This window comes from Scyliorhinus torazame, chromosome 8 (assembly GCF_047496885.1).
Source record: "Scyliorhinus torazame isolate Kashiwa2021f chromosome 8, sScyTor2.1, whole genome shotgun sequence".
Lineage (NCBI taxonomy): Eukaryota > Metazoa > Chordata > Chondrichthyes > Carcharhiniformes > Scyliorhinidae > Scyliorhinus > Scyliorhinus torazame.
In genome coordinates this window covers 13,451,533-13,477,290 of record NC_092714.1, presented here as the reverse complement: position 1 = coordinate 13,477,290, position 25,758 = coordinate 13,451,533, and the positions used below count along the sequence as shown (strand labels likewise).

The following is a 25,758-nucleotide window of genomic DNA, read 5'->3' as shown; positions in this document are numbered from 1 at the left end:
AAACCTAGTGCCCTCTGGCTTTATAGTGGTAGTGTCCTGTCTGGTGATTGGCTGTGCTGTGCTGCATGCTTACTGGTCATCCTGTGTGTCAATCACTGCCTGTCTGCATCTCATTACATACATGAGTGGATATTATGACACATTTAAGGGGAAGTTAGGTAAGCACATGAGAAAGAGAAGAATATGGTTTTAAAAAGAGACATGCTTTCAACACAGTGGTTGACACTGTTGCTTCACAGTGTCAGGGACCTGGGTTCGATTCCCGGCTTGGGTCACTGTCTGTGCGGAGTCTGCACATTCTCCCAGTGTCTGCGTGGGTTTCCTCCGGGCGCTCCGGTTTCCTCCCACAAGTCCTGAAAGATGTGCTTGTTGGGTGAATTGGACATTCTGAATTCTCCCTCCGTGTACCCGAACAGGCGCCGGAATGTGACGACTAGGGGATTTTCACAGTAACCTCATTGCAGCGTTAATATAAGCCCACTTGTGACACTAATAAAGATTATTATTATTATCAGGATGGTTGATGGTAGGAAGGAACAGAAGGAGATGCTGATAGTCTTAGATGACATTAGGAGCAAGAGTCTTGTATATAGAATTGCAACACAGTTTGGACTAATTGGGACTCATGGCCATTTTCTGAGCTGCAAATATCGTGTGATATTCTGGGCACTCCCTTAGGTGTAGGGCACAGTTTGTACTAAGCACTGACTGTAGGTTAAACTTAGCTGTAAACCAGAGTGGAGTTGAAGTTTTCTTGATGTATAGACACTGTGCTGCCAGCTTAATACTGACCATCACATGTGGGGTTAAAATCACGAAGGCACTGTATTTAAATGGGCATTGCAATCTCAAAGGTCTGTTTGTTGCCACCTTGATGTCTCAATGGGTGTTACACTAGGTGCTGGAGTGCCAAGCCCCTCAGGCCAGACAAGGAAGCAATCAGGTTGGACAGTGTTGCGGGAGCCAGGGGCTGTTGACGCAATGCATCAGTTTCATTATGCTACCGAGGGCAACGGTTACCCAGAGCTACGACCTGGTTGCGGCCTGGTGGTTGGCTCTCCGCAGCAATGCAGGATCCATGTTATTCTGCGTTAAACAACACAAGTGATGCCCCAATCAGTGGAATATTTCAGCATCTAACCTTTCACGACTTTTACTGGATTGAAGTTTTCAAAAGATGAAGAAAAGCAGACAGGATAGATGGAGGGAAACTGGTTGGTGAGGCTTGGATGAGGTCAGGAGTGAAATTAAGAAATGTTTCTACGTCCAAAGACTGGTGAAAGATCGAAACTCTCTTCGGCAAATGGTAATTGACACTACGTCAAATGTTAATTTTAAAACTGAGATTGATGGTTTTGTGTTGAACAGAAATATTGAGGATGTGGGGCAAAGGTGGGCTTGTTGAGTTATGGAATAGGCTCCAAGGGCCTACCACTGTTCCTGGATCACCTCATTGGTTCTATCAGTGACAGTTGCAATTGTTCAAGGTTTCCAGGAGCAAACTTGTGTTTTTCAGTGCAACGCCGATGCAGAAGATCCTGCCAGCCAAACTATTGGAGAACATGAAGCAGAAGATGGTTCCCTGAAAGCTGGCGAGTCAACCGAGAGTCTTTCCAGTCAGAACAGTGGCCAAAGCTCATCCAGTAAGTCAACTGAAGTGCCTTTTCGAGGACGTCACCTCTCACAAGCAAGTAATGGTCAGACATTAAAAGCCACTCTGTCAGAGAGTGAGAGAGTTTTATGGCACAGAAGAGGCCCTTCAGCCCATCAAAGCCTGCACCAATAAAAAAAACGACTCTAAATCTAGATTAATCCCACTTTCCAGACAGATGTGAAGTACTCATTTGACACGCTACCAACATCATCCAGTTGGACGCACAGATTACCCCCTTGGTCCCTAATGGGTCCCACTCTTCCCTTGGTTATCCTCTCCCCCTTGATATTCTTTTCAGGAACAAAATGGGTACAGTCACAAATCCACAACAGGTCCTTCCCTTCCAGGTTGCTGTTTTCAATGTTGTCATCCAAGCCCTTCATTATATCAGTGTTTTCAGGAACAGAAAAAGTCCATTCAATCCAACAGCCCAAACCTCTTTTTTCCATAGATCGGGACTAATTCCCCCACTCCACAAATTCTTCAACCCCATATGCCCACCTTTTCCCCATCTCCCCCAATTCCAACTTCTCCCCATTTCCATCAATCTCATGTTCTCCCGATATCCCTCAATCCCACCTATCCACCATCTCCCCATATCCCTCATTCCCATCTACCCACTATCTCCCATATTCCTCAATCCCACCTATCCACCATATCCCTCAATCCCACCTTCTCCCCATATCCCTCAATTCCACCTACCCACCACCACCCCATATCACTCAATCCCACCTACCACCAACTCCCCATTTCCCTCAATCCCAACCATCCATCATCTCCCCATATCCTTCAATCCCACCTTCCCACCACCTCCCCATATCTCTCAATCGCAACTACCACAATCTACCCATATCCCTCAATCCCACCTATCTAATGTATTCCCATAGCCCTCAATCCTACCTCCCCACCTTCTCCCCATGTTCCTCAATCCCACCAACCCACCACCTCCCCATATCACTCAATCCCAAGTACCACGACCTACCCATATACCGCAATCCTACCTACCCACAATCTCCCCTTATCCCCATATCTCTCAATCCCAACTATCACAATCTACTCATATCCCTCAATCCCACCTACCCACTGTCTCTCCATAGCCCTCAATCCCACCTTCTCCCCATGTCCCTCAATCCTACCTCCCCACCACCTCCCCGTATCCCCATATGTTTAAATCCCGCCTACCACCAACTCCCCATATTCCTCAATCCCAACTACCACAATCCACCCATATCCCTCAATACCATCTCCCCAATTTATAATAACAATAATAATAATTATCGCTTATTGTCACAAGTAGGCTTCAATGAAGTTACTGTGAAAAGCCCCTAGTCGCCACATTCCGGCGCCTGTTCAGGGAGGCCGGTAAGGTAATAGAACCCGCGCTGCTGGTCTTGTTCTGCATTACAAGCCAGCTGTTTAGCCCACTGTGCCAAACCAACCCCATATCACTCTATTCCTTTTCTCTAAAAGAAGATATCCAATTACCCTTTAACTCAATTGATCCCGTCTCCTTCATACCCCTTTCTGAAGTTTGCCACACAACTCCACCGCTCTTTGGAGGAAAACATTTTCCACTTTTCTGTGCCTTCCAAATGTCATTGTTTGTATTTTCCGATCCCTTGCTCAATGTGAGCAGTTTTCTGGGTTTACCATCAGTATCAGTTCCCCATCTAACCTTGAAAACCTCAGTCATGCTCCCCCAATACCACTTGAAGAAAGGCTTTTGTTGTACCCTCAATAACGATGCTAGAGAGTAAACGGTAAAGAAGGCTTTAATAAGCTAAGAACTAGCCTGGTGCCGAGACGGGTGCTTACTGGGTGCCGCCTACAAGGCGGCCCCTTATATACGACTCCCAGGTGGGGGGGGCCGGAGGCGGAGTCCCCCAGGGTTCCAAGCCCAGTCTTAAAGGGGACATCACCTTACATGATGATAAGGGTGCAGTAACCGCTCATCATAGCTTTGCCTGCAATTTAATGTCAGTCCTGTTGTGAGGCACTGGTAGGTGTATTTTTCAACTGCCTTGCTGAATAGGACTGGTAAGAGGTGGAATTCCTTCACATGGGAGTGATGAATCTTTGAGAATCCTCCTGCCAGAGGGATGGAGAGGCTCAGTGGTTGAGTATGCTGAAGGCAAAGATGGGCAGATTTTACAGCGAGGAGAGACATCACAGCACTATGGGGATAATGTGGGGAAAATGGTGTTGAGGTAGATTAGCCATGATCTAATTGAATGACAGAGCAGGCTCGAGGGACGGAACAGGCTAATCCTCCTCCTATTTCCTGCGATCAGTATGAATTGCAAGGGTTAAAAATAATGAACATTTTTTTCTGTTACCCTGACCATAGTTGTTGAGGATGTGTGCTGGTTGATAAGCTATTTCAGCAGATTCAGATGATAAGCGACTTTAGGCAAAGGCTGCCTGAACTGGGAGTGTGGTTACCTGTGCGTCACAAAAACAACCACCTACGCTCTCTTATCAGTGGCTCTATACTGACTCTTAAACACACACAGAGAACTCTGTTAACTTATTCCATTTTCCCTTCGCCCGAAAAGGCACGGTTCATATCACCTGAGGCGTTACATTTTCGCATGGGGGTGGCGATTTCTCACTTTCTGACTTTCAAGGCTGGGTGATTGTTAAACTGGTCAAGTTTATCAGCAAGCCAACACCCAAAACCATTCCCTGAAAATTTATCTTGCGAGGGTGCTGCACACGATTTTCTTGCCATGTTTCCTACATTGCAACAGCGATCATACTTTCAAAGTGCAGGTCCTTTATCCGTAAATCTGAAAACCAAACGCATTCAAAAGCCACACTTTTTTTTTAAACTTCATCGACCTTTGCGCAGGACGTTTAGTTACTTGTCTGCACTGTTTAATTGTGATTTTGTGTCGAACATGCCCAGTGAAACAGTTGAGGCTCCTTCATTAAATGTTTTTAAGATAAAGATAGATAGTTTTTTGAAGAATAAAGGGATTAAGGGTTATGGTGTTCGGGCCGGAAAGTGGAGCTGAGTCCACAAAAGATCAGCCATGATCTCATTGAATGGCGGAGCAGGCTCGAGGGGCCAGATGGCCGACTCCTGCTCCTAGTTCTCATGTTCGTATGTTCTTAAAAGAGACTTATTACAGGTACCCTGGGCAGGGTTCTCCGACCCCGTGCCGGGTCGGCGAATCGCTGGGTGGAGCGTGAATCATGCGACGCCACTCCGAGGATTCTCCAGCGACCGGAGAACCGGTGCCAATGGCGCCAGAGTGGTCGGCGTGGCGCCGGTCGGGGGCCGCTCAACGCGGCCCTCCCGGCGATTCTCCGCTCTCGACGGGCCGAATGCGCGCCGTGTTCGGCCGAGTCCCGCCGGCGCCGTTCGCGTGTGGTCCTACCCGGCGGGACCTCGCCCTTCATGCTGCGGGAGACGCCCTGGTGTGGGGGAGGGGGATTCAGGCTCCGGGAGGGAGCCTCCGTGGTGGCCAGGCTTATCACGGGGGGGTGGGCCTATGTTCCTCCACGCCGGGACCCTGTAGGGTTCCGCCATGTTGCCTGGGGGCCAGCGCGGAGAAGGCAACCCACACGCATGCGCGAACTCGCGCCGGCCATGCTGGCGCCCGTTACGGCAGCTGGAGCTGCGTAAAGCCCTCCGGGGCCGCGCTGGCCCCCTGTGCGGCGCATGATCGCTGATCCTAGCGGCCAGATGACACCGTCGTAAAACGCTCCGGCGTTTAGGACGGCATCAACACTTCGCCCCAGGATCGTAGAATCTCGCCCTGTACTCATCATTCAGCGATTGATCTTACTTTTCTCGACATGTTCCTTACTTTAGACTAGTTAGCCTCGGTTAAGGCTATTGTAATGTGAGTTTATACGTGCTATCCGAAAATCTAAATTATACAAATGGACAGCGAGGGTTCAGGATTAAGAATACTTGAACTGTATTTTGTTTGACCTTGTGTAAACTTCTTTGAGGTGTCCTGAGGCCATGTCAAAAGCGGAGTTTCATGAAACTTAGCTCAAGCGCAAAGAAGGGCATATGAGAGAGAGGGTAACACTGAAAGGGAAGCAGGAAAGGAGTTGGGGGAGCTGAAGGCAGAGGAGGTATTCAAACATAGTCAGTGATGGGGGAGGGAGAAGTAGCAGTGGCTGACGGCTTCGAGAAGATGTGTAGATTGAGCTGCCTTCATGCTTCCTTATCTCTTAAGCAGGTGGCCTGGCGAGCAGCTCAGATACAACCAGTAACCGTGACAGTGTTAGGCTGGAAGAAGAGGTGCCATACACAGGCCCATTCTGTTGTCGAGCAAAGGTTCACACAGACTTCACTCCGAGCCCCTACGATACCGACTCTCTCAAGCTCAAGGTAAGATAATGCTGATGTATTCGAGTTGGGGCATCGTGTGGCTCACCTGAGTTAGAAGGTTGTGGGTTTGAATCCCACTCCAGAGGCAAAATCCAGAACATCACTCTGGGGTGTAGAAGAGGCAGAGTGCTGTCTTCTGGATGAGATGTTAATCCAAGGCCCTGTCCGCCCTCTCAGATTGATATAAACAGGTCCCAAAGCATTATTTTGAAGAAGAGCAGAGGGAGTTATCCCTTCCTGGACAATATTTACTCTTCAATCGGTGTCACCAAAAAAAGAAAGTTAGTTTTCTAACTTTTCGTTGGAACTGCCAGGTTATTGACCTGAAAGGTTAACTCCGTTTCTCTCTCCACAGATGTTTCTAGTATCCGCAGTATTTTATTTTTTCTGGGAAACAGCACCTCACACAGAGCAGCAGCACTCCTTTAGTAGCACGTCCTCCGCCTGGCCTTAAAGTCTCTGGGGTGGAACTTGAGTGCACCCCACCAACCCCCCCCCCCCCCCGCTCCCGCCCCCCCCCCCCCCCCCCCCCCCCCCCCCCGCACAGCAGACACCCAAGTCAGCTGAAGGTTTCCTCAGAGCTGAGCACTCACAGAGCAGGTCAGGTAGTTAGATGAAGGGATAGGTTGGGGTGCGGCGGGACGGGGGAGGCGGTGGAATAGTGGTATTGTCACTGAATTAGTAACCCAGAGACCCAGGGTAATGCTCTGGAGACCCAGGTTCAAATCCGGCCACTGCAGATGGTGAAATTTGAATTCAATAAAAGTCTGGAATTTAAAAAAGTCTAATAGAATTTACAGTGTAGAAGAGGCCAGTCGGCCCATCGAGTCTGCACCGGCTCCGGTTCTTGGAAAGAGCACCCTACCCAAGCCCACACCTCCACCCTATCCCCATAACCCAACCAACAGGGCAATTTTGGACACTAAGGGCAATTTTGGACACTAAGGGCAATTTAGCATGGAAAATCCACCTAACCTGCACATCTTTGGACTGTGGGAGGAAACCGGAGCACCCGGAGGAAACCCACGCAGACACGGGGAGAACGTGCAGACTCCGCACAGACAGTGACCCAAGCCGGGAATCGAGTCTGGGACCCTGGATCTGTGAAGCAACAGTGCTAACCACTGTGCTACTGTGCTGCCCACAATTATGACCATGAAACCATTGCCGTTTGTCGTAAAAACCCACCTGGTTCACTAATGTCCTTTAGGGAAGGAAATCTGCCGTCCTTACCTGGTCTGGCCTACATGTGACTCCAGACCCACAGCAATGTGGTTGACTCTTAACTGCTCCCCAGAAGCAATTAAGGATGGGCAATAAATGCTGACACAGCCAACATTGGTTATATGGTGGTGCCAAGAAGTGAGGAAATGCTCAACACAAGGAATGTGGTGGCCACCGCAAACACATCTTGGGCCCTCCTCCTTTTTCCCAATGCCTCCCCACTCCTGCCTTGTACCCACACAGACTCCATGTGAGAACACTACTGGAGAGCTGCAACTAGGGAGGGGAGGCGAGGGGAAGAAGGAGGGGAGGGGGAAGTAGAGAAAGGGGCGGGGTCAGAAGTAAAAAGGGGAGGGGACGAATAGGGAGGGGTGGGTCCAAGAGGGGAGGGGAAAGGAGGGCAGGGAAGGGGCAGGCAGGAAGGGGGAGGGTGGAAGGGACAGAAGGGGGGGAGGGTTGTGGTTTGAAGGGGAGGAAGGGGAAGGAGAGGCAGAGGTGAAAGGAGGGTAAATGAGGAAGGGCAAGGGAGGGGCGAATAAGTGAGGGAGAAGATGGGAGGCAGTGAACGGTGAGGTGAGAGGAGGGTAGTAGAGTAATCGGGAGCGGAGCATGGGGAGGAAGGGGCTAGTTAGATGGAGGGTAGATGGGGGTGCAGAGGATGCGAAGGGGACTTGCCACCATGCCAAGCAATACTCACCACCTTGAGTTAAAATCGGCTCTTCTCCGTATCTATGGTTCAGTCATGCCAGGCCACTCAAGTTGAAAGGGCAAAGATTAATTTACCTCAACTTTGAAATGCTCTTTCAGAGAGGCGACTTCATCGATATAATTAACAAGCCAACCATGGGCACATGGACCGGAATGCTGAACGGCAAGGTGGGAAACTTCAAGTTCATTTATGTGGATATCCTGCCCGATGAAGACACCACGCCTAAGAAGCTAAGGACAGACAGGAGGAGCAGGCAGCCAGTCCCTGATTCCTTGCAGGAACTCTTGGAAACAATCCAATTGCCGGTCAGTGCAGTTTAATGCACCCATTGTTCCACCTCCTCCTTTTCCATTCGAGATTCTTGCACAGGCACTCAGAGAGACCTTACACCTGGCTCATTCCTCAATTTCGAGTCTAGGTATTGACTGTTGGGAAACCTTTTGAATCATACTGGGGATAGGGGTGGCCGAGAGCATCAGCTGATGTTAAGACATGCACTCTCTGATATGGCTCACTCAGCTGGATTGGCAATCCTTCTCGCTATTCCCCAGTGCCCAAGGCACTGAAGATAAATCACATGATGATGCTACCTGAGATTGAGCTCCTGGTAAAGATCCGCAGAATTAAGTTGCCGTAGTCCCAGATGACCATGGGCTGCTTTCCCCTTTGAGGGGGAGAGCTGGCTGGTGGTGATTTAACCCGAGGGTCACCACACCTCAGGCGAGGGGTAAGGTTGAGCAGACGGGGCAGAAGGAGGCGTCAGCCCATTGGGGCAATTTATCTCATGCCACTCCTCAGCTTTTCCCAGTAGACCCTTTTCCAATAATGCTCGATCCAATTCCCTTTGAACATTTTGATTGACCCTTTCCTCCCTCAGACTCCCAGTCAGCGCATAACAGATCCTAACCACTAGCTGCAGGAAAAGGTTCGTCGTCCTCAGTTATGCTCGAGTACTGGTTACGTTCCTGGACTAGTAACGCACCAGACTTATAATACTGAGTTCAAATCCCGCCGTGGCTTTTTGCGAATGTGGAGCAACGTTTAATAAATCTTGTTGTATCGTTGACCATGTTGCTGTTGGATTGTCACCAATATTTTTTAGGAAAGAAAGCGGCATGGTAGCACAGTGGTTAGCACTGTGGCTTCACGGCGCAAAGGTCCCAGGATCGATTCCTGCTTAGGTCACTGTCTGTATGGAGTCTGCACATTCTCCCCGTGTCTGCGTGGGTTTCCTCCGGGTTTCCTCCCACAAGTCCCGAAAGACGTGCTGTTAGATGAATTGGACATTCTGAATTCTCCCTCCGTGTACCCGAACAGGCGGCAGAGTGTGGCGACTCGGGGATTTTCACGGTAACTTCATTGCGGTGTTAAAGTAAGCCTACTTGTGACAATAATAAAGATTATTTATTTAAAACCTGCTAACCTTACACCCATAGTTTCCCATATGTGACTCCACCCTGGATAAAGTTCAAACTTCAACTGGTCTCCAAAATCATATCCAGGTCAACTAAGGGTGACAATGAATGTTGGCACAGCCAGCGACGTCAATATTCCAAGAAAGTGCTGCACAACAGGTTATTTCCATGCCTCCTGTACCAGTTGGGACTGCCTGTGTTGTGTACTGTCGACACGACCTCTCCAACAGTGCAAAGTGCAAACACTACCGATCCGATCACTTGATTGCATGTGCAAGCAGCCTTTTACCAACAGGGTATCCATCCACTCAAATACTAAAGGATGGCTTTCACGGTCCCACCCTAGTGAGAGCTGTGATTGGGAGGGAGAATGGCACAGAGAGAGAACGCAGCGCTAGCTCATCAGCGGAGTTTCCTCATTCGGAAGGAGGGACAGCTGAAACTCTCTGAGATGCTGGGAGAGCAGAATGACATTCACAACAAAAACAACTCCCATTCAGTCTGCGCGTTAGTGAAGCAAAACATCCCAACACTTTTCACAGGAGCATGTTTCAGACAAGACCTGACACTGAGACCCGTAAATTTTGGGTAATTAGTAGGGTTTTAAGGAGCATCAAAAGTTAAAGGTAATCTTTCTTGTCCCTTTCCTCTTGCAATGGTTCTGATTTTCATGTTTTGGTCCGTGTAGGATCTTTATTCCACGTTACTTCTGAATGGCTACCAGAACCTGGAGGATCTCAAAGACCTCAAGGAGTGTCACCTCATCGAACTTAACGTCACGGATGCAGAACAGAGAGCCATGCTTCTGTCTGCTGCTCAACAGGACTATGATGGTAAGGATGATATTTGTAATTCTGCCTGACCCTGCTCCTCTGTCGGTCTCTCGACATGAAGGTTAATAAGTTAGAATGTCACCTGCGGCATCATGATCATCACTTGAGGGCAGCACGGCAGCACAGTGGTTAGCACAATTGCTTCACGGGTCCCAGGTTCGATTCCCGGCGTGGGTCACTGTCTGTGCGGAGTCTGCACGTTCTCCCCGTGTCTGCGTGGGTTTCCTCCGGGTGCTCCGGTTTCCTCCCACAGTCCAAAGATGTGCAGGTTAGGCACAATGGCCATGATAAATTGGCCTTAGTGTCTAAAATTTCCCTTAGTGTTGGGTGGGGTTACTGGGTTATAGGGATAGGGTGGAGGTGTTGACCTTGGGTAGGGTGCTCTTTCCAAGAGCCGGTGCAGACTCGCTGGGCCGAATGGCCGCCTTCTGCACTGTAAATCCTATAATAACCTCATCTCACATGTATGGTTACATTTCATAAGGGTCCTCCTGTGTCCTTGAAGACCTCTGCCTGCACGGTTCACTCATTTTCTTTTTAGTATGCATTCTTAGGATGTTAGTGTCGCTGGTTAGGCCGGTATTTATTGTCCATCCCTAATTCCCCTTGAGAAGGTGGTGGTGTGCTGCTTTTTTGAACCGTTGCAGACGCTGAGGTGTAGGTACGAACATAACGCTGGACCCTCATGTATTTCTTTTGTCTCAAAACGTCACTTGGGACTTCTAAGTCTTTCCGATCTTCCGTTCTTTGCTCCTGTACCAAACGTGAAGGGCGGTGAAGGGGAGGGATGCAGAGTGAAGGGGTGTGCGGTTGTGTTGCCGCCAGGCAATCCCACATTCGCAGAAGAGGAAAATCAGAGTTTGAGAACACAAGAGCATAAGAAAGTGTGGAAGGCCATTTATGGAGATTGAATATATTCGAGAGGCGGCTGGATATCGCACTTGGGGAGAATGGGATCAAAGGCTATGGGGAGAAAGCAGGATTAGGCTGTTGAGTTGGATGATCAGCCATGATGGTGATGAATGGCGGAGCAGGCTCGAAGGGCCAAAAGGCCTCCTCCTGCTCCTATCTTCTATGTATCTATGGCTGATCTGATTTTGGCATTAACTCCAGCCAGCTACATTCCCCCGTATGAATTGATTCCATCGGCAGTCAAAAACCCGTCCATCTCAGCCTTTAAGATATTGAATGGCACAGGCCCCACCGGTCACTGGGCATGAGACTAACACAAAGTAACAAAACTCTGAGAGAAGATATGGGGGGAAAAAGGAGAGAAATCTGTGGGCGGGGTGATGGAAAAACTTTAACTTTTACAAACTGAGTGACTTTAAGGCTGCAGGCGGGGAGGGAAGCTACAGGAGCCCCATTCCAGGGAAGACCCCCGACCTGAGCCCCTCCAGCCAGGCACAAGCCCCCTGAAACCCACCTCCCAGGGAGGACCCCCCCCTGGGCACCCTGGCAGCAATTGTTGAGAGTATACTTACCACCTTGCCGCTTCTTGGACTGCGAGGTGCCTGGTTGATGGGGAGGGGGGGGGGGGGGGGGGGAAATGAGGGGAGAGGGTTGCTGAGGGGAGGTTCTGGTGGTTGAGGGAGGGCTGAAGATGGGGACGGGGGGGGTTGAAGGGTGGTTCCGTGTGGCAGTGCCTTACCAGCGATTAGAGTGGTGTGGTGCCTGCCTGCTATCCAGGTTGGTGCGGGAAGGTGGAAGGGTGCAGCAGCTAATGGAGATCAGAACGCACCTTAAAACGACGCTCCCATCTCAGAGGTGAGAGATGAAAGGCGCGATTCTCCAAAATGGAGACCAAATGTTCGCGCCGTCGCATTTCACGACGGCGCGAACAGGGCCCGGGCACGACCTATTCTGGCCCCCACAGGGGGCCAGCTCGATGCTGGAGCGGTTCACGCCACTCCAGCATCCTTACACGGCGCCAAATAGGTGCCGCGCCAACCCGCGCATGCGCGGGGAACTTACTCCGCGCGACGACCCCTCACCAACATGGCGCCGGTGTTCTGGGGCCATCCGTGGAAGGAGGTAGACTCGGGGGGGGGGGGGGGGGGGGGGAGGGAGAGGCCGGCCTGCCGATCGTTGGGCCCCGATCGCGGGCCGGACCCCATCGGAGGCCCCCCCCCCCCCCCATGAAGGAGCCCCCCCCCCCCAGCGTTCCCGCAGAGTTCCCTCCGGCAGCGACCACGGGTGGATGGCGCCGGCGGGAACCTGTCGGGTCGTAGCGGCCGCTCGGCCCATCCGGGCCGGAGAATGGCGAGGGCCTGTGTGAAGCGCCTCGATTGCCCTCTCGGCGGATTCTCCGACGTGCGCGGCACAGACCACGATGAAGCCGTTCCCGCCGGTTGGGAAAATGGCGGGACGGCATCGGACCGGCGTCGCGCGGGAAAATGTCACAAACATCGATTCTCCGGTACGGCGCGGCACGGGGGAATCGCCCCCGAAGTCCTGCCCCTCTCGGACCCGGTGGTACGCAAAACCGATTGGCAACAAAATACCTTTTCCAAGTGCCTTGGAATGACGTTCCTAGTACCAGCAGGGATCAGTCCTGATTCTCTGCCGGCTGGAGAACTAAGATCTTGGGATGTTACCTTAAGGCCACAAAGCACCTGAGACTAAGACTACCAGACTTTACAATCTCAAATTTCGTTGTGGATGACTGCATAAACATCATGGCCTGATGCGAACCTAGCTGAGGGCTGTCGACACCTACGCCCTCAAGGAAGCCTTCCTGAATGAAGGGTGATTGAGGGACATGGGTAGAGGATGAGTAGGCAGGACTGAGAGATATGGGGGGAAGCTGGATAGGTGGGATTGAGGGAAGTGGGGAGAAGGTGGGCAGGTTTGAGGGGTGCAGTGAGAAGGTGGTCAAGGCAAGGGACCTGAGTGTTCTCTAGGGCTTGGAAACAATGCTGGTTTAGCACAGTGGGCTAAATAGCTGGCTTTGAAAGCAGACCCAGGCAGGCCAGCAGCGCGGTTCAATTCCCGTACCAGCCTCCCCGAACAGGCGCCGGAATGTGGCGACTAGGGGCTTTTCACAGTAACTTCATTTGAAGCCTACTTGTGACAATAAGCGATTTTCATTTCATTTCATTTCATATAAGCACAAAACCCACAACCATGGGTCTCCCATAAAAGAGCATTATTCAATGATTCCCTTCCGAGCTACTGATAAGTTGATCATGCTGAGTAAAGAGAATGATATTTTGACATTTCTGTGTTACAGTTCTAAGTGAAGAGGAAGAAAAAAATGATGTTATAACTGCGGACCAATCCTCTGAACTCAAGCTCGAACAAGCACACTTGATGGAATGCCCCAGGGACTCTGGCTGTTATGCTACATCTGAAATCTCAGACAATGGCAAAGAAGACTTGGAATTGGAGAATTTGCAAGATATAGTTGGAGGCGTTTCTCTTGATGACTAATTACAGCGGGAATAACCAAGTTGTACAGTTTGGAGTCAAACAGTCGGAGAACATGGATGGTTGAGGGTTTTCAGTCTCTTTGCATTGATACCTATAGACACACAGTGAACATTGTTTCCTTTATTTAATCTGAATCTACAACAGAAAGAGTCAGGCACAGTTTTGGATTCGCCCTATGACCTTCCAAGAAGCAGGAAGCACCTGTTAAGAATATGTTGACTATAGCAAATTATTGCAATTCAACGGGCTGAATTTTCCCATGAACATTGGTAACCCGACGCCAGGGGTCATTTCAAAGTCGTGAACGTGCTTGAGGCTAAACGTTCACTAAGTACACTGCCTCCGTGTGCGATGTCCATTTAGCACAAGATGGAGGTGCAATACTGATGATGGGCAATTGTTGACACCCAAACCTACCCACTGGATCAATCTGCAGGTGAAACGCATGGATCTTCAGGTCTTTGCAGGTGGATGGCCTGAGGGCTAACAATTGGGATCTTCAAAGTGACCATTGCCTTCTATACTCAGCTCAGTAACCCTTCTGTGACTTCCCCTAATATTCCCCAAGGCTAAAAAAAACAGGTTGGGTGTGAAGATATGTAAAAAATCATAAGTTATTCCAGAGCCCAGTGTTTTGTAATGTTGGGAATACGGTTGCCAACATTGGGCAGATATGTTCCACCAAAAGAGGTCTGGTTTAGTACAGGACTAAATCGCTCGCTTTTAAAACAGACCAAGGCAGGCCAGCAGCGCGGTTCAATTCCCATACCAGCCTCCCCGAACAGGCGCCAGAATGTGGCGACTAGGGGCTTTTTGCAGTAACTTCATTTGAAGCATACTTGTGACAATAAGCGATTTTCATTTAATTTCAAATGTAGTTTCCACCAAAATCAGGAGTAATTTCACCTCAGTTGAATATCAATGTGTGACGAAAATTCAATATTGTCCCAATATTCGCGTTCTTTACTACAAAATAGGCTTGTGTCTGTATGTATAGGCGAGACTAATTTAATTAGACTGAAAACAATTATACTGCAAGGACAAAAAAATCAAAAAGAATTATGCGTGAAAGCAGGTCTTTTGAAGCGGAAATTGAGAATGGCTAAGATGGGAACGGTGAGCAGGATGAATGGAAATTTGCATTAGGAAGATAAGTGAAGCGACTTGAAGTTAACTATAATATTTCAAAGGGAATATATTTAATTGAAGAGGATCGCAGATGAAATAAAGCAAAGTATTAACTGGATGTTTGCCCAATGTGGTGTCCATAAAAAATGTCATGAAAGACCTGTTAATTCTGAGAAAAGGAATTTGTAAAGGGAGGTAAAATCAATAGAGTTAAGGACAAGAGAGAGATAGAAGACTGTATCAGTAGGTGCACTCTGAAGGAGTGTATGTTGGAGACGGATTTGTGAATAATCAGCTGCCACCACTCTCAAAGAAAAGTGCTTGTGTCTGCAAAGGTTTGAGAAAAGCTTTGGTCCCATTATTGACCGAAAGAAAGAGAAAAGCCTATGTAAGACTTCCTCGATAGCAACAATGAATTTATATTTTATAGGACTGTTGCTTAATAGGGATGTTTAGCTCTGATTTAATTAAACAGAAATCTTTTGGGGAAACTGTGTGAATATAATATTGTGTCTTTAAGTCTCATTTTTTTCCCTTTTTTTAAAAATAGATGTTTAAATTTAGTTTTTAAGACCTTCACACGGGGTTTGAAATTATTTCTCCCGACCTCAGATACCTTCTCATAAAATACGAATCGCAAATAGTTGTGATGGTTTGCTCAAGTTTCCCTTGGGGATTTTGGCAGCCTGGCACGTACCACCCGCAATATCATAACAAATGGTTGCAAAGAAGACAACTGGGCAAGTATCTGGTGATAAAAATGAGTTAGCGAGGGTTAAGGTGAGGAGATGAGCGATCTATGCGAAAAAGAGGGGATTGTTGATGCTCTTCTTTCCGCTCCCAGATATTCTCATGGTATTACAGAGTTTGCGGTAAATAAAATTAAACGTGGCAGCTCATGCTTCACCCCACAATGTATTGACACACAGGGAAATGCAGAGCTAGGAAAGCCACAGCTTGAATCCATAAACACAGCACACATACAGTATTGCACAGACATACATGCAGCACACAAGAAGAGATACACACAGGGCAGAATATCCTCCATTTTTCTTTGCAGCACACAGTTCATTGAGGTAAATGCACGGTCCTGTTAAAGCTTTTTGCATGGTTGTGGATGCACGGTAGCTAGTGTGCACCCTGCGCAGGGAGTTTTGCGTTGCTGTGCAACTACGCAACGGGCAGCACGGCAGCACACGTGGATAGCACTGTGGAATCACAGCGCCAGGGTCCGAGGTTCAATTCCCCGCTGGGTCACTGTCTGTGCGGAGTCTGCACGTTCTCCCCGCGTCTGCGTGGGTTTCCTCCGGGTGCTCCGGTTTCCTCCTATGGTCCAAAGACACGCAGGTTAGGTGGATTGGCCATGCTAAAGTGCCCTTAGTGTCTAAAAAGGTTAGGAGGGGTTATTGGGTTATGGGGACAGGGTGGAAGTGAGGGCTGAAGTGGGTCAGTGCAGAATCGATGGGCCGAATGGCCTCCTTCTGCACTGTATGTTCTATATATCTATGTAACTGTGGAACTTAAAGGGAATATTCATACATACATTCAAGAATACAAACATACATACAGATACATACAAACTCACGAACTTGCATGCAAATGCACACAAATACAAACATATTTGCACCCAGCTACAGACATTGATACACACAGACATCAATACATACAACATACAATCCACTGCTCTACATTTTTGACATTTTTAAAGTGGCAAATGGATGAATTTTGGTGTAACTAGCTAGGTCAGATGTGTGACTTTTAACCAGGTTGTAGAAAATCCCCTTTGTTCCCTTCGCCACAGTTTCCGTGATGATAGTTTGAACGATTTGAATCAGTCCGTGTCTGAAGCTTATTTCACACTTTTTATGTGTAAATATTTATTACATTTTTGTATTTTACCTGAATTACCTGTGTTTTAAGTTCTGGTTCGAATTTTTCCTGACTTTCCTGTTGTGCACTTGGGATTTTTAATGAATTTACATGAGGGCTTTCCAAGTTCTTCAAGTGTGGCTCAGTGAATAAATTATAAGATTTTAAAAATATTTGTTGAATGATACATTTGCATGTTTGACAGATAAAACTATCAGATGAAAGCAATCACCTTGCACTCGCCGACCAAGACAATTTCCCCTCGATTCTGATTGGAGGTTCGTTCCTGGTTGAAAGGGAAATGAATCTTTTATTCCTCAGGGGCATGGCAACAGGAGGAGACTATTCAATCTCCTAACTCTGTTCCATCATTCAATTAGATTGTGGCTAATCTGCGCCTAGATTCTATTTACCCAAAGTGGTTCTGTAACCCCTAAAACCCTCATCCAATTAAAATCTGAATTTTGAAGTTTTCCATTGACTCACCAACTCCTCACTCCTCCATGCCTCCAGTCCACAGCTCTAGAATTTCCGATTGACTTAAAACCTCAGCAGCCTTTTGGGGGAGGGCATTCCAGATTTCCATGATCCTTTGTGTGAAAAATTGCTTCCTGGCCAGACGCCTGAATGCCCTCGCTTCAATTTTAAAGAGATGCCCCTTGCTTCAGTCTTCCCCACCACAGGGAATACTTTCTCTTTATCTACCCTTGCCTATCAACTGTGGAATTCTCCAGCCCAGAGAGCTGTGGGGGGTGTTGGGAATTGGATTGGATTGGATTGGTTTATTGTCACGTGTACCGAGGTACAGTGAAAAGTATTTTTCTGCGAGCAGCTCAACAGATCATTAAGTACATGGGAAGAAAAGGGAAGAAAAGAAAATACATAATAGGGCAACACAGGGTACACAATGTAACTACATAAACACTGGCATCGGATGAAGCATACAGGGGTGTAGTGTTAATGAGGTCAGTCCACAAGAGGATCATTTAGGAGTCTGGTGGCAGTGGGGAAGAAGCTGTTTTTGAGTCTGTTCGTACGTGTTCTCAGACTTCTGTATCTCCTGTCCGAAGGAAGAAGTTGGAAGAGTGAGTAAGCCGGGTGGGAGGGATCTTTGATTCTGCTGCCCGCTTTCCCCAGGCAGTGAGAGGCGTAGATGGAGTCAATGGATGGGAGGCAGGTTTGTGTGATGGACTGGGCTGTATTCATGAATCTCTGAAGTTTCTTGCGGTCCTGGGCCGAGCAGTTTCCATACCAGGCTGTGATGCAGCCCGATCGGATGCTTTCTATGGTGCATCTGTAAAAGTTGGTAAGGGTTAATGTGGACATGCCGAATTTCCTTAGTTTCCTGAGGAAGTATAGGCGCTGTTGTGCTTTCTTGGTGGCAGAGTCGACGTGGGTGGACCAGGACAGATTTTTGGAGATGTGCCCCCCTAGGAATTTGAAACTGCTGAGTATATTCAAGATTGACGCACCTCGAGATATATTCTAGATTGATGCACCTCGAGTTTCCCGGCGGAGTGGGGAGATCCATTGGGAAATCCATTGACAAGCGGCGAGTGTATGGAATCCCGTCGCCACCGAATGGCGCTGCCGAGGAACATGCGGCTGGGGAACTGGTGAATCCAACCCCATGTTTCCTCTGTTCTTAAATTAACTCCTTTAATCATCTCAAACACTTCAAATAATTCATCCCTGCATATTAGCTTTCCTGCTAACTTTCCCTCTTCTCCTAAAATTGCTAGGACACAAATTCAACTGCATCAACGCGCCTCCCACACCCGCCAATACTTCACATGCAGATTGTCAGGCTCTCCGACTGTGGGGGGCATTACACTCAGGTTTTGCTGTGGAGTTCCTGATATTGTTGCAGTGATAAGTAATCCAGAGAACTGGAGGAAAAGTGCTGAGAGCTTGAACTAATTGCACCATGGACATTTGAGAATTTGCATTCAGTCAAACGAAGGAATTAAAAATAAAAGCAAATTGCGGCGGACGCTGGTATCTGACGCAAAAAACAGAAAATGCTGGACAATCTCAGCGGGTCTGACAGCATCCGTGAAGGGAGGATTGAGCTAACATTTCGAGTGTGGATGGGAATAGAGGGATACGGACCCAGGAAGCGTAGAAGATTGTACTTTAGTCGGGCAGCATGGTCGGCACGGGCTTGGAGGGCCGAAGGGCCTGTTCCTGTGCTGTACTTTTCTTTACGAAGTCTTACAACACCAGGTACTTTTCTTTGTTCTTTGTTCTTTGACTCTTTGTCAAATGTAACTGGTGGTGATTAAGGCTAAGAAGGATGCTGATAGTGGAACATTAAGAGATCAGAACGTGGTAATGGCAGACCAAAGGTAAGTAGTGTGTCAAAGGGGAACTAGGAACAGGGAACAGATGACTCGAGCGAGGTGGGGTAGGGGAAGAGGTGGTAAGGGAAAAACGAGATGGAAAGCGGGATAAAAAGGGTCGTGGAAAAATGACTGAATGGAAGAAATGAAAATAAGTTAATGGAAATAAAAATGGGGTAGAGATTGTGGAGGAGAGAGTTCACAGTCTGAAGTTGTTAAGCCCAGAAGGCTGTAACATGTCTATTTGGACGATGAGGTGTTGTTCTTCCAGTTAGTCTGTGCTTCACTGGAGCATTGCAGCAGGCCAAGGACGGACATGTGGGCATGAGAGCAAGGTGGTGAATTGAAATGGCAAGTGACAGGAAGGCCTGGGTCCTGCTAGCGGACGGACCGAAGGTGTTCTGCAAAGCGGTCACCCAGCTTGCGTCTAGTCTTTCCAATGTAGAGTAGACCGCATTGGGAACAGCGACTGCAACAGACCAGATTGAAGGAGGTGCACGTGAAGCATTGCCTCACCTACGTTGGTGAGCAGGGAGGAGGCAAAGGGGCTGGCGTTACACCTTCTACGATTGCATGGGAATGTGCCATGGGAAGAGGGTGATATGTTGGGGGTGATGGAGGAGTGGACCAGGGTGTACAGGAAAGAATGGTCCCTGCGGAATGCTGACAGGGGAGTGAGGGGAAGATGTGTTTGGTGGTGACATCTTGCTGGAGTTGGCGGACGAAGATGCTTTCAATGGGGAGGCTGGTGGGATGAAAAGTGAATGCAAAAGGGACCCTATCCTGGTACTAGGAGGGAGGGGAAGGGATGGAGGCAGAGGTGTGGAAGATGGATTGGACATGGTTGAGAGTCCTCTCGACCACAGTCGGTGGGAAACCATGATTAAGGAAGAATGAAGTCACATTAGCAGCACCGTTTTGGGAAATGGCATCATCGGAACAGATGCAACGGAGGCAAAGGAACTGGGAGAATAGTAATAATGATAATCTTTAATCCTCTCGCAAATAGGCTTACATTAACACTGCAATGAAGAGGGCGCCCTTACAGGATGTGGGGTGTGAAGAGCTGTAGTTGAGATCGGAGTGGAAGTCGATGGGCTTGTAATGGATATTAGTGGACAGTCTATCCCCAGAAATGGAGAGAGATAGGTCAAGGAAGTAAAGGGAAGTGTGAGAGATGGATCATACGAAGGTGATAGAGGGGTGCAACATGGAAGCAAAATTAATATGTTTTTCTAGGTACAGACAGGAGCATGAAGTCGCACCGAATCAGTTGTCAAGGTACCGATAAAAGAGTTGTGAGATTTGGCCAGAGTAGAATTAGAACAAGGAATGTTCCACATACCCCATAAAGAGACAGATTAAACTGGGATCATAGCCACACCTTTGGTTTGGAGGAAGTGAGTCAAGTTGAAGGAGAAATTGTTGAGTGAGAGGACATGTTCAGCCAGACGGAGGAGAGTGGTGGCGAATGGGGATTGATCAGGCCTCTGCTCGAGGAAGAAGCGGAGATCCCTCAGACCGTCCTGATGGGGGATGGAGGTAAAGAGGGATTGGACATCCTGATGGGGAATGGAGGTATAGAAGGACTGGACATCCTGGTGGGGAATGGAGGTATAGAGGGATTGGATGTCCTGATGGGGAATGGAGGGTGTAGAGGGATTGGACATCCTGATGGGGAATGGAGGTATAGAGGGATTGGACATCCTGGTGGGGAATGGAGGTATAGAGGGATTGGATGTCCTGATGGGGAATGGAGGTATAGAAGGACTGGACATCCTGATGGAGAATGGAGGTATAGAGGGATTGGACATCCTGATGGGGAATGGAGGTATAGAGGGATTGGACATCCTGATGGGGAATGGAGGTATAGAAGGACTGGACATCCTGGTGGGGAATGGAGGGATAGAGAGATTGGACATCCATTGTAAAGAGGAGGCGGTTAGGGCCGGGGCCTGGAAGTTATTGGTACGATGGAGGACATCACAGGAATCACTGATGTAGGTGGGAAGGAAATGGACACGAGGAGTGAGGATGGAGTCAAGATAGGAAAAAATGAGTTCAGTAGAGCAGGAACAGGCTGACAGAATGTGTCTACCGGGGCCGTCCTGTTTGTGGATTTTTGGAGGAAGTAGAAGCGGCTGTCCGGGGTTGGGAGACGATGAGGTTGGAAGCTGTGAAGGGAAGATCTCCAGAGAAGATGAGGTCAGTGACAGTCCTGAAAACAATGGCTTGATGCTCGGTGATGGGGTCATGGTCCAGAGGGGGGTAGGAGGAAGTGTCTGAGAGTTGGTGCTCAGCCGCTGCGAGGTAGAGGTCAGTACGCCAGACAACAACAGCCACACCCTTGTTGGCACGTTTGATGACAAAGTCAGGGTTGGACCTGAGAGAGCGGAGAGCAGGAAGTTCAAAAGGAGACGGGTTAGAGTGGGTGAGAGGAGCTGAGAAATTGAGATGGTCGATGTCACGCAAACAGTTCTCAATAAAAAGATTAGATAAGCAGATAGAGGGAGGGGTCCAAGAGGAGGGAGGATACTGGGGGCAGGTGAAAGGATCTGTTGAACGGGGTTTGTATGTGGCACAGTAACAAGCCATTCGGTCCAACAGGTCCCTGCTGGTCATTATGCTCAATTCGAGCCTCCTCCCATTTCCATGATCAGGGCAGCACGGTAGCACAGGTGATTAGCACTGTGGCTTCACAGCGCCAGGGTTCCAGGTTCGATTCCCCGCTGGGTCACTGTCTGTGCGGAGTCTGCACGTTCTCCCCGTGTGTGCGTGGGTTTCCTCCCGGTGCTCCGGTTTCCTCCCACAGTCCAAAGACGTGCTTGTTAGGTGGATTGGCCATGATAAATTGCCCTTAGTGACCAAGAAAAAACGTTACGGGGGGTTATTGGGTTACGGGGATAGGGTGGAAGTGAGGGATTAAGTGGGTCGGTGCAGACTCGATTGGCCGAATGGCCTCCTTCTGCACTGTATGTTCTATGTTCAAATCCATCATCACAACCCTCTACTTCCTTCTCCCTCATTCACTTGTCCAACTTCCCCTTCAATACGTCTCCTCCAAATCAACCGCTCCCTTTGGTAGCATGTTCCACATTCTCACCACTTCCTGGGGAATGAAGGTTCTTCTGAATTCACAATTGGATTCTTGGTAATTCTCTTATATTGACGGCCTTTAGTTTTGCTCTTCCCCACAGGAGAAAACATTCTCCCTGTATCTACTCTATTTCAGCTTTCCATATGATTTTCAAGTTTTTTTTAACGAGGTTTCCTGATATATATACCCACACATTTCTGGTGTTGTCCTTGTAAATCTTCTCCGCGCATTCTCCAGTGCCCTTACGTCCTTTCTATCAGTTAAGAACTGGACAAAAAGAAAATGTTTTGAAATGTTATAAACATGCCAGGGCATACTTGTGTGCTCAAGGATAACAACACCCTGTAGGATAGAATGTGGTATATCCTCGAACACAAGGCAGTAAAGAAAAAACAGAACTGGCCTCTACATCGCTTTAGTAAGGAATTGATACATTGCAAAGTACCGCAATCTAATAATGGATATCCTTAAGAATGACCTAAATAGTGGCTCAGTGGGTTAGCACTGCGGTCCCACGGCGCCGAGGTCCCAGGTTCGATCCCGGCTCTGGGTCACTGTCCGTGTGGAGTTTGCACATTCTCCCCGTGTCTGCGTGCGTTTCGCCCTCACAACCCAAAGATGTGCAGGGTAGGTGGATTGGCTGCGTTGCCCCTTAATTGGAAAAAATGAATTGAGTACTCTAAATTTAAAAAAAAAAGGATGACATAAATAACTTGTCAACTGAGTCTTGAAAACTGGGTGTTTGCAAAGAAGCAACCACTGTCTTGCACCTTTTAGTACCATGTTTGATTGAAGAATGTTGACCAAAAACAAAGGATGTTTTCCAGCACAAGTGCTCAACATGCTTCCTGCTGATTTAGCTCTTATTGGAGCTGTACAGTAGGGTTCTAGGATTCATTGGATTCAATCCTGCGTCTCTCATGGTAAAGTTTGCTGATGTAGTGGAGTGATGACAGTTCCCTTTTAATTGGGGTGGAGATATCTTGCTAGACTCAGTAGTTTTCTCCTCAGAGATTTAAGGTAAATGTTATTTTAAATATTGATTGATATCTTAAATACCTCTCTGTGACATTAATAAGACTTTGATTCCCTATTAGGAACATGCTTTGCTTACATTTCCTAGAACAGTCAATGTTGTGATTGAATTGCCACTAAAAGTAAATTTCTTGTTTGGTTCTTCAATAAACTGTTATATCATTTAGAAAATATATTGTCTCATGTCGTCTTCTGTATCCAAACTCGAGATACCATCTCCATACACTTTTCAGCGAAGAGGTACATTGTTGAGAATTCTCGGACCCTTCCAATATCCGGGTTGTTCTAATCTAGCGAAGTTCATGAGAACGTAAGAACTAGGAGCCGGAGTAGACCATCTGGCCCCTCGAGCCTGCTCCGCCATTCAATAAGGTCATGGCTGATCTTTTTGTGGACTCAGCTCCACTTACCCGCCCACTCACCGTAACCTTTTATTCTTTTACTGTTCAAAAATCTATCTACCTTTGACTTAAAAACATCCAACGAGGTAGCCTCAACTGTTTCACTGGGCAGGGAATTCCACAGATTCACGACCCTATGGGTGAAGACGTTCCTCCTCAACTCAGTCCTAAATCTGCTCCCCCTTATTTTGAGGCTATGTCCCCTAGTTCCAGTTTCACCCCCCAGTGGAAACAACCTCCCTGATTCTATCCTATCTATTCCCTTCATTATTTTATATGTTTCTATGGAAAGCAGTATTGTAATCAGACAAAAACAGAAAATGCTGGACAATCTCAGCAGGTCTGACAGCATCTGTGGAGAGAGAAGGAGCTAACGTTTCGAGTCTGGATGACTCTTTGTCAAAGCTAGTCTGGATAACTCTTTGTATTTAATCAGATAAAGTCAGCATGAATTTACGAAAGGGAAATCATGCTTGACAATCTACTAGAATTCTTTGCAGATGTAACTAGTAGAGTTGACCAGGAAGAACCGGTGGATGTGGATTATATAGATTTTCAGAAGGCTTTCAATAATGTGTCACATAGCGGATTAATATGTAAAGTTAAAGCGCATGGGATTACAGGTAGTGTCTTGAGATGGATAGAAAGCTGGTTAGCAGACAGGAAGCAAAAAGTTGGAATAAATGGGTCTTTTTCTGATTGGCAGGCAGTGACTAGTGGGATACCGCAGGGCTCTGTGCTAATACCCCAGCTGTTCACATTATATATTAAGGATTTGGATGAGGGAATTAATATATTGGCACAGGGCTAAATCGCTGGCTTTGAAAGCAGACCAAGCAGGCCAGCAGCACGGTTCAATTCCTGTACCAGCCTCCCCGAGCAGGCACTGGAATGTGGCGACTAGGGACTTTTCACAGTAATTTCATTTGAAGCCTACTTGTGACAATAAGCGATTTTCATTTTTCATTTCATATTATCTCCAAATTTGCAGATGATAGAAAGTTGGGTGGGAGGGTGAGCTGTGAGGAGGATACAGAGATGCTTCAGCGGGATTTGGACAGGCTGAGTGAGTGGGCACATGCATGGCAGATGCAGTATAATGTGGATAAATGTGAGGTTATCCGCTTCAGTAGCAAAAATAGGAAGACCGATTATTATTTGAATGGGTGTAAATTGAGAGAGGTGGATGCTAGGCGAGACCTTGGTGTCCTCCTGCATCAGTCGCTGAAAGTAAGCGTGCAGGTACAGCAGGCAGTAAAGAAGGCAAATGGTATGTTGGCCTTCATGGCGAGAGAGTTTGAGAATAGAAATAGAGATAAGAACATAAGAACTAGGAACAGGAGTCGGCCATCTGGCCCCTCGAGCCTGCTCCGCCATTTAATAAGATCATGGCTGATCTTTGTGGACTCAGCTCCACTCTCCGGCCCGATGTTTGATTGCAATTGTATGGGGCATTGGTGAGGCCACACCTGGAGTATTGTGGGCAGTTTTGGTGTCCTTATCTGAGGAAGGATGTTCTTGCTATGGAGGGAGAGCAGCAAAGGTTTACCTGGCTGATTCCTGAGATGGCAGGACTGTCATATGAGGAGAGACTAAGTAGGTTAGGATTATATTGGAGTTTAGAAGAGTGTGAGGGGATTTCGTAGAAACTTACAAAATTCTCACAGAATTTGACAGGGTAGGTTCAGAAAGAATGTTCCCGATGGTTGGGGAGTCCAGAACTAGGGGTCATAGTTTGAGGATAAGGGGTAAACCTTTTAGGACTGAGGTGAGGAGAAATTTCTTCACCCAGAGAGTAGTGAATCTGTGGAATTCGCTACCATGGAAAGTAGTTGAGGCCAAAACGTTGTACAATTTCAAGAAGGAATTAGACATCTAGATGCACTGCAGTAACTCACCAAGGCTTCTTGGATAGCACCTTCCAAACCCACAGCCACTACCATCTAGAAGGGCAAGAGTAGCAGATACCTGGAAACCCAGGTTCCCCTCCAAGTCACTCACCTTCCTCATGAAAATGAAAATCGCTTATTGTCACAAGTAGTCTTCAAATGAAGTTACTGTGAAAAGCCCCTAGTCGCCACATTCCGGCGCCTGTTCGGGAAGGCTGTTACGGGAATTGAACCGTGCTGCTGGCCTGCCTTGGTCTGCTTTCAAAGCCAGCGATTTAGCCCTGTGCTAAACAGCCTCATTTGGAAATATATCACTGTTCTTTCACCGTCACTGGGTCAAAATCCTGGAATTCCCTCCTTATGGATGGTGATGGTGGTA

General features: G+C 47.9%; 1 protein-coding gene across 2 annotated transcripts in view; it reads left to right on the top strand.

Moving 5' to 3' along the window:
- Positions 1–16,788, top strand: part of LOC140427652 (SAM domain-containing protein SAMSN-1-like) — a 154,281-nt gene extending 137,493 nt beyond the window's left edge. The window contains exons 9-13 of one of the 2 annotated variants that reach the window (XM_072513105.1): positions 1,517–1,643; positions 5,854–6,005; positions 8,037–8,243; positions 10,042–10,186; positions 13,419–16,788. In XM_072513105.1, coding sequence (XP_072369206.1) covers positions 1,517–1,643; positions 5,854–6,005; positions 8,037–8,243; positions 10,042–10,186; positions 13,419–13,618 — 831 coding nt within the window. In that variant the 3' untranslated portion in view covers positions 13,619–16,788. Of the gene's footprint in view, positions 1–1,516; positions 1,644–5,850; positions 6,006–8,036; positions 8,244–10,041; positions 10,187–13,418 lie in introns of both variants that reach the window. The other variant, XM_072513104.1, reaches the window with a different exon arrangement.
- The last annotated feature ends 8,970 nt before the right edge of the window (positions 16,789–25,758 follow it).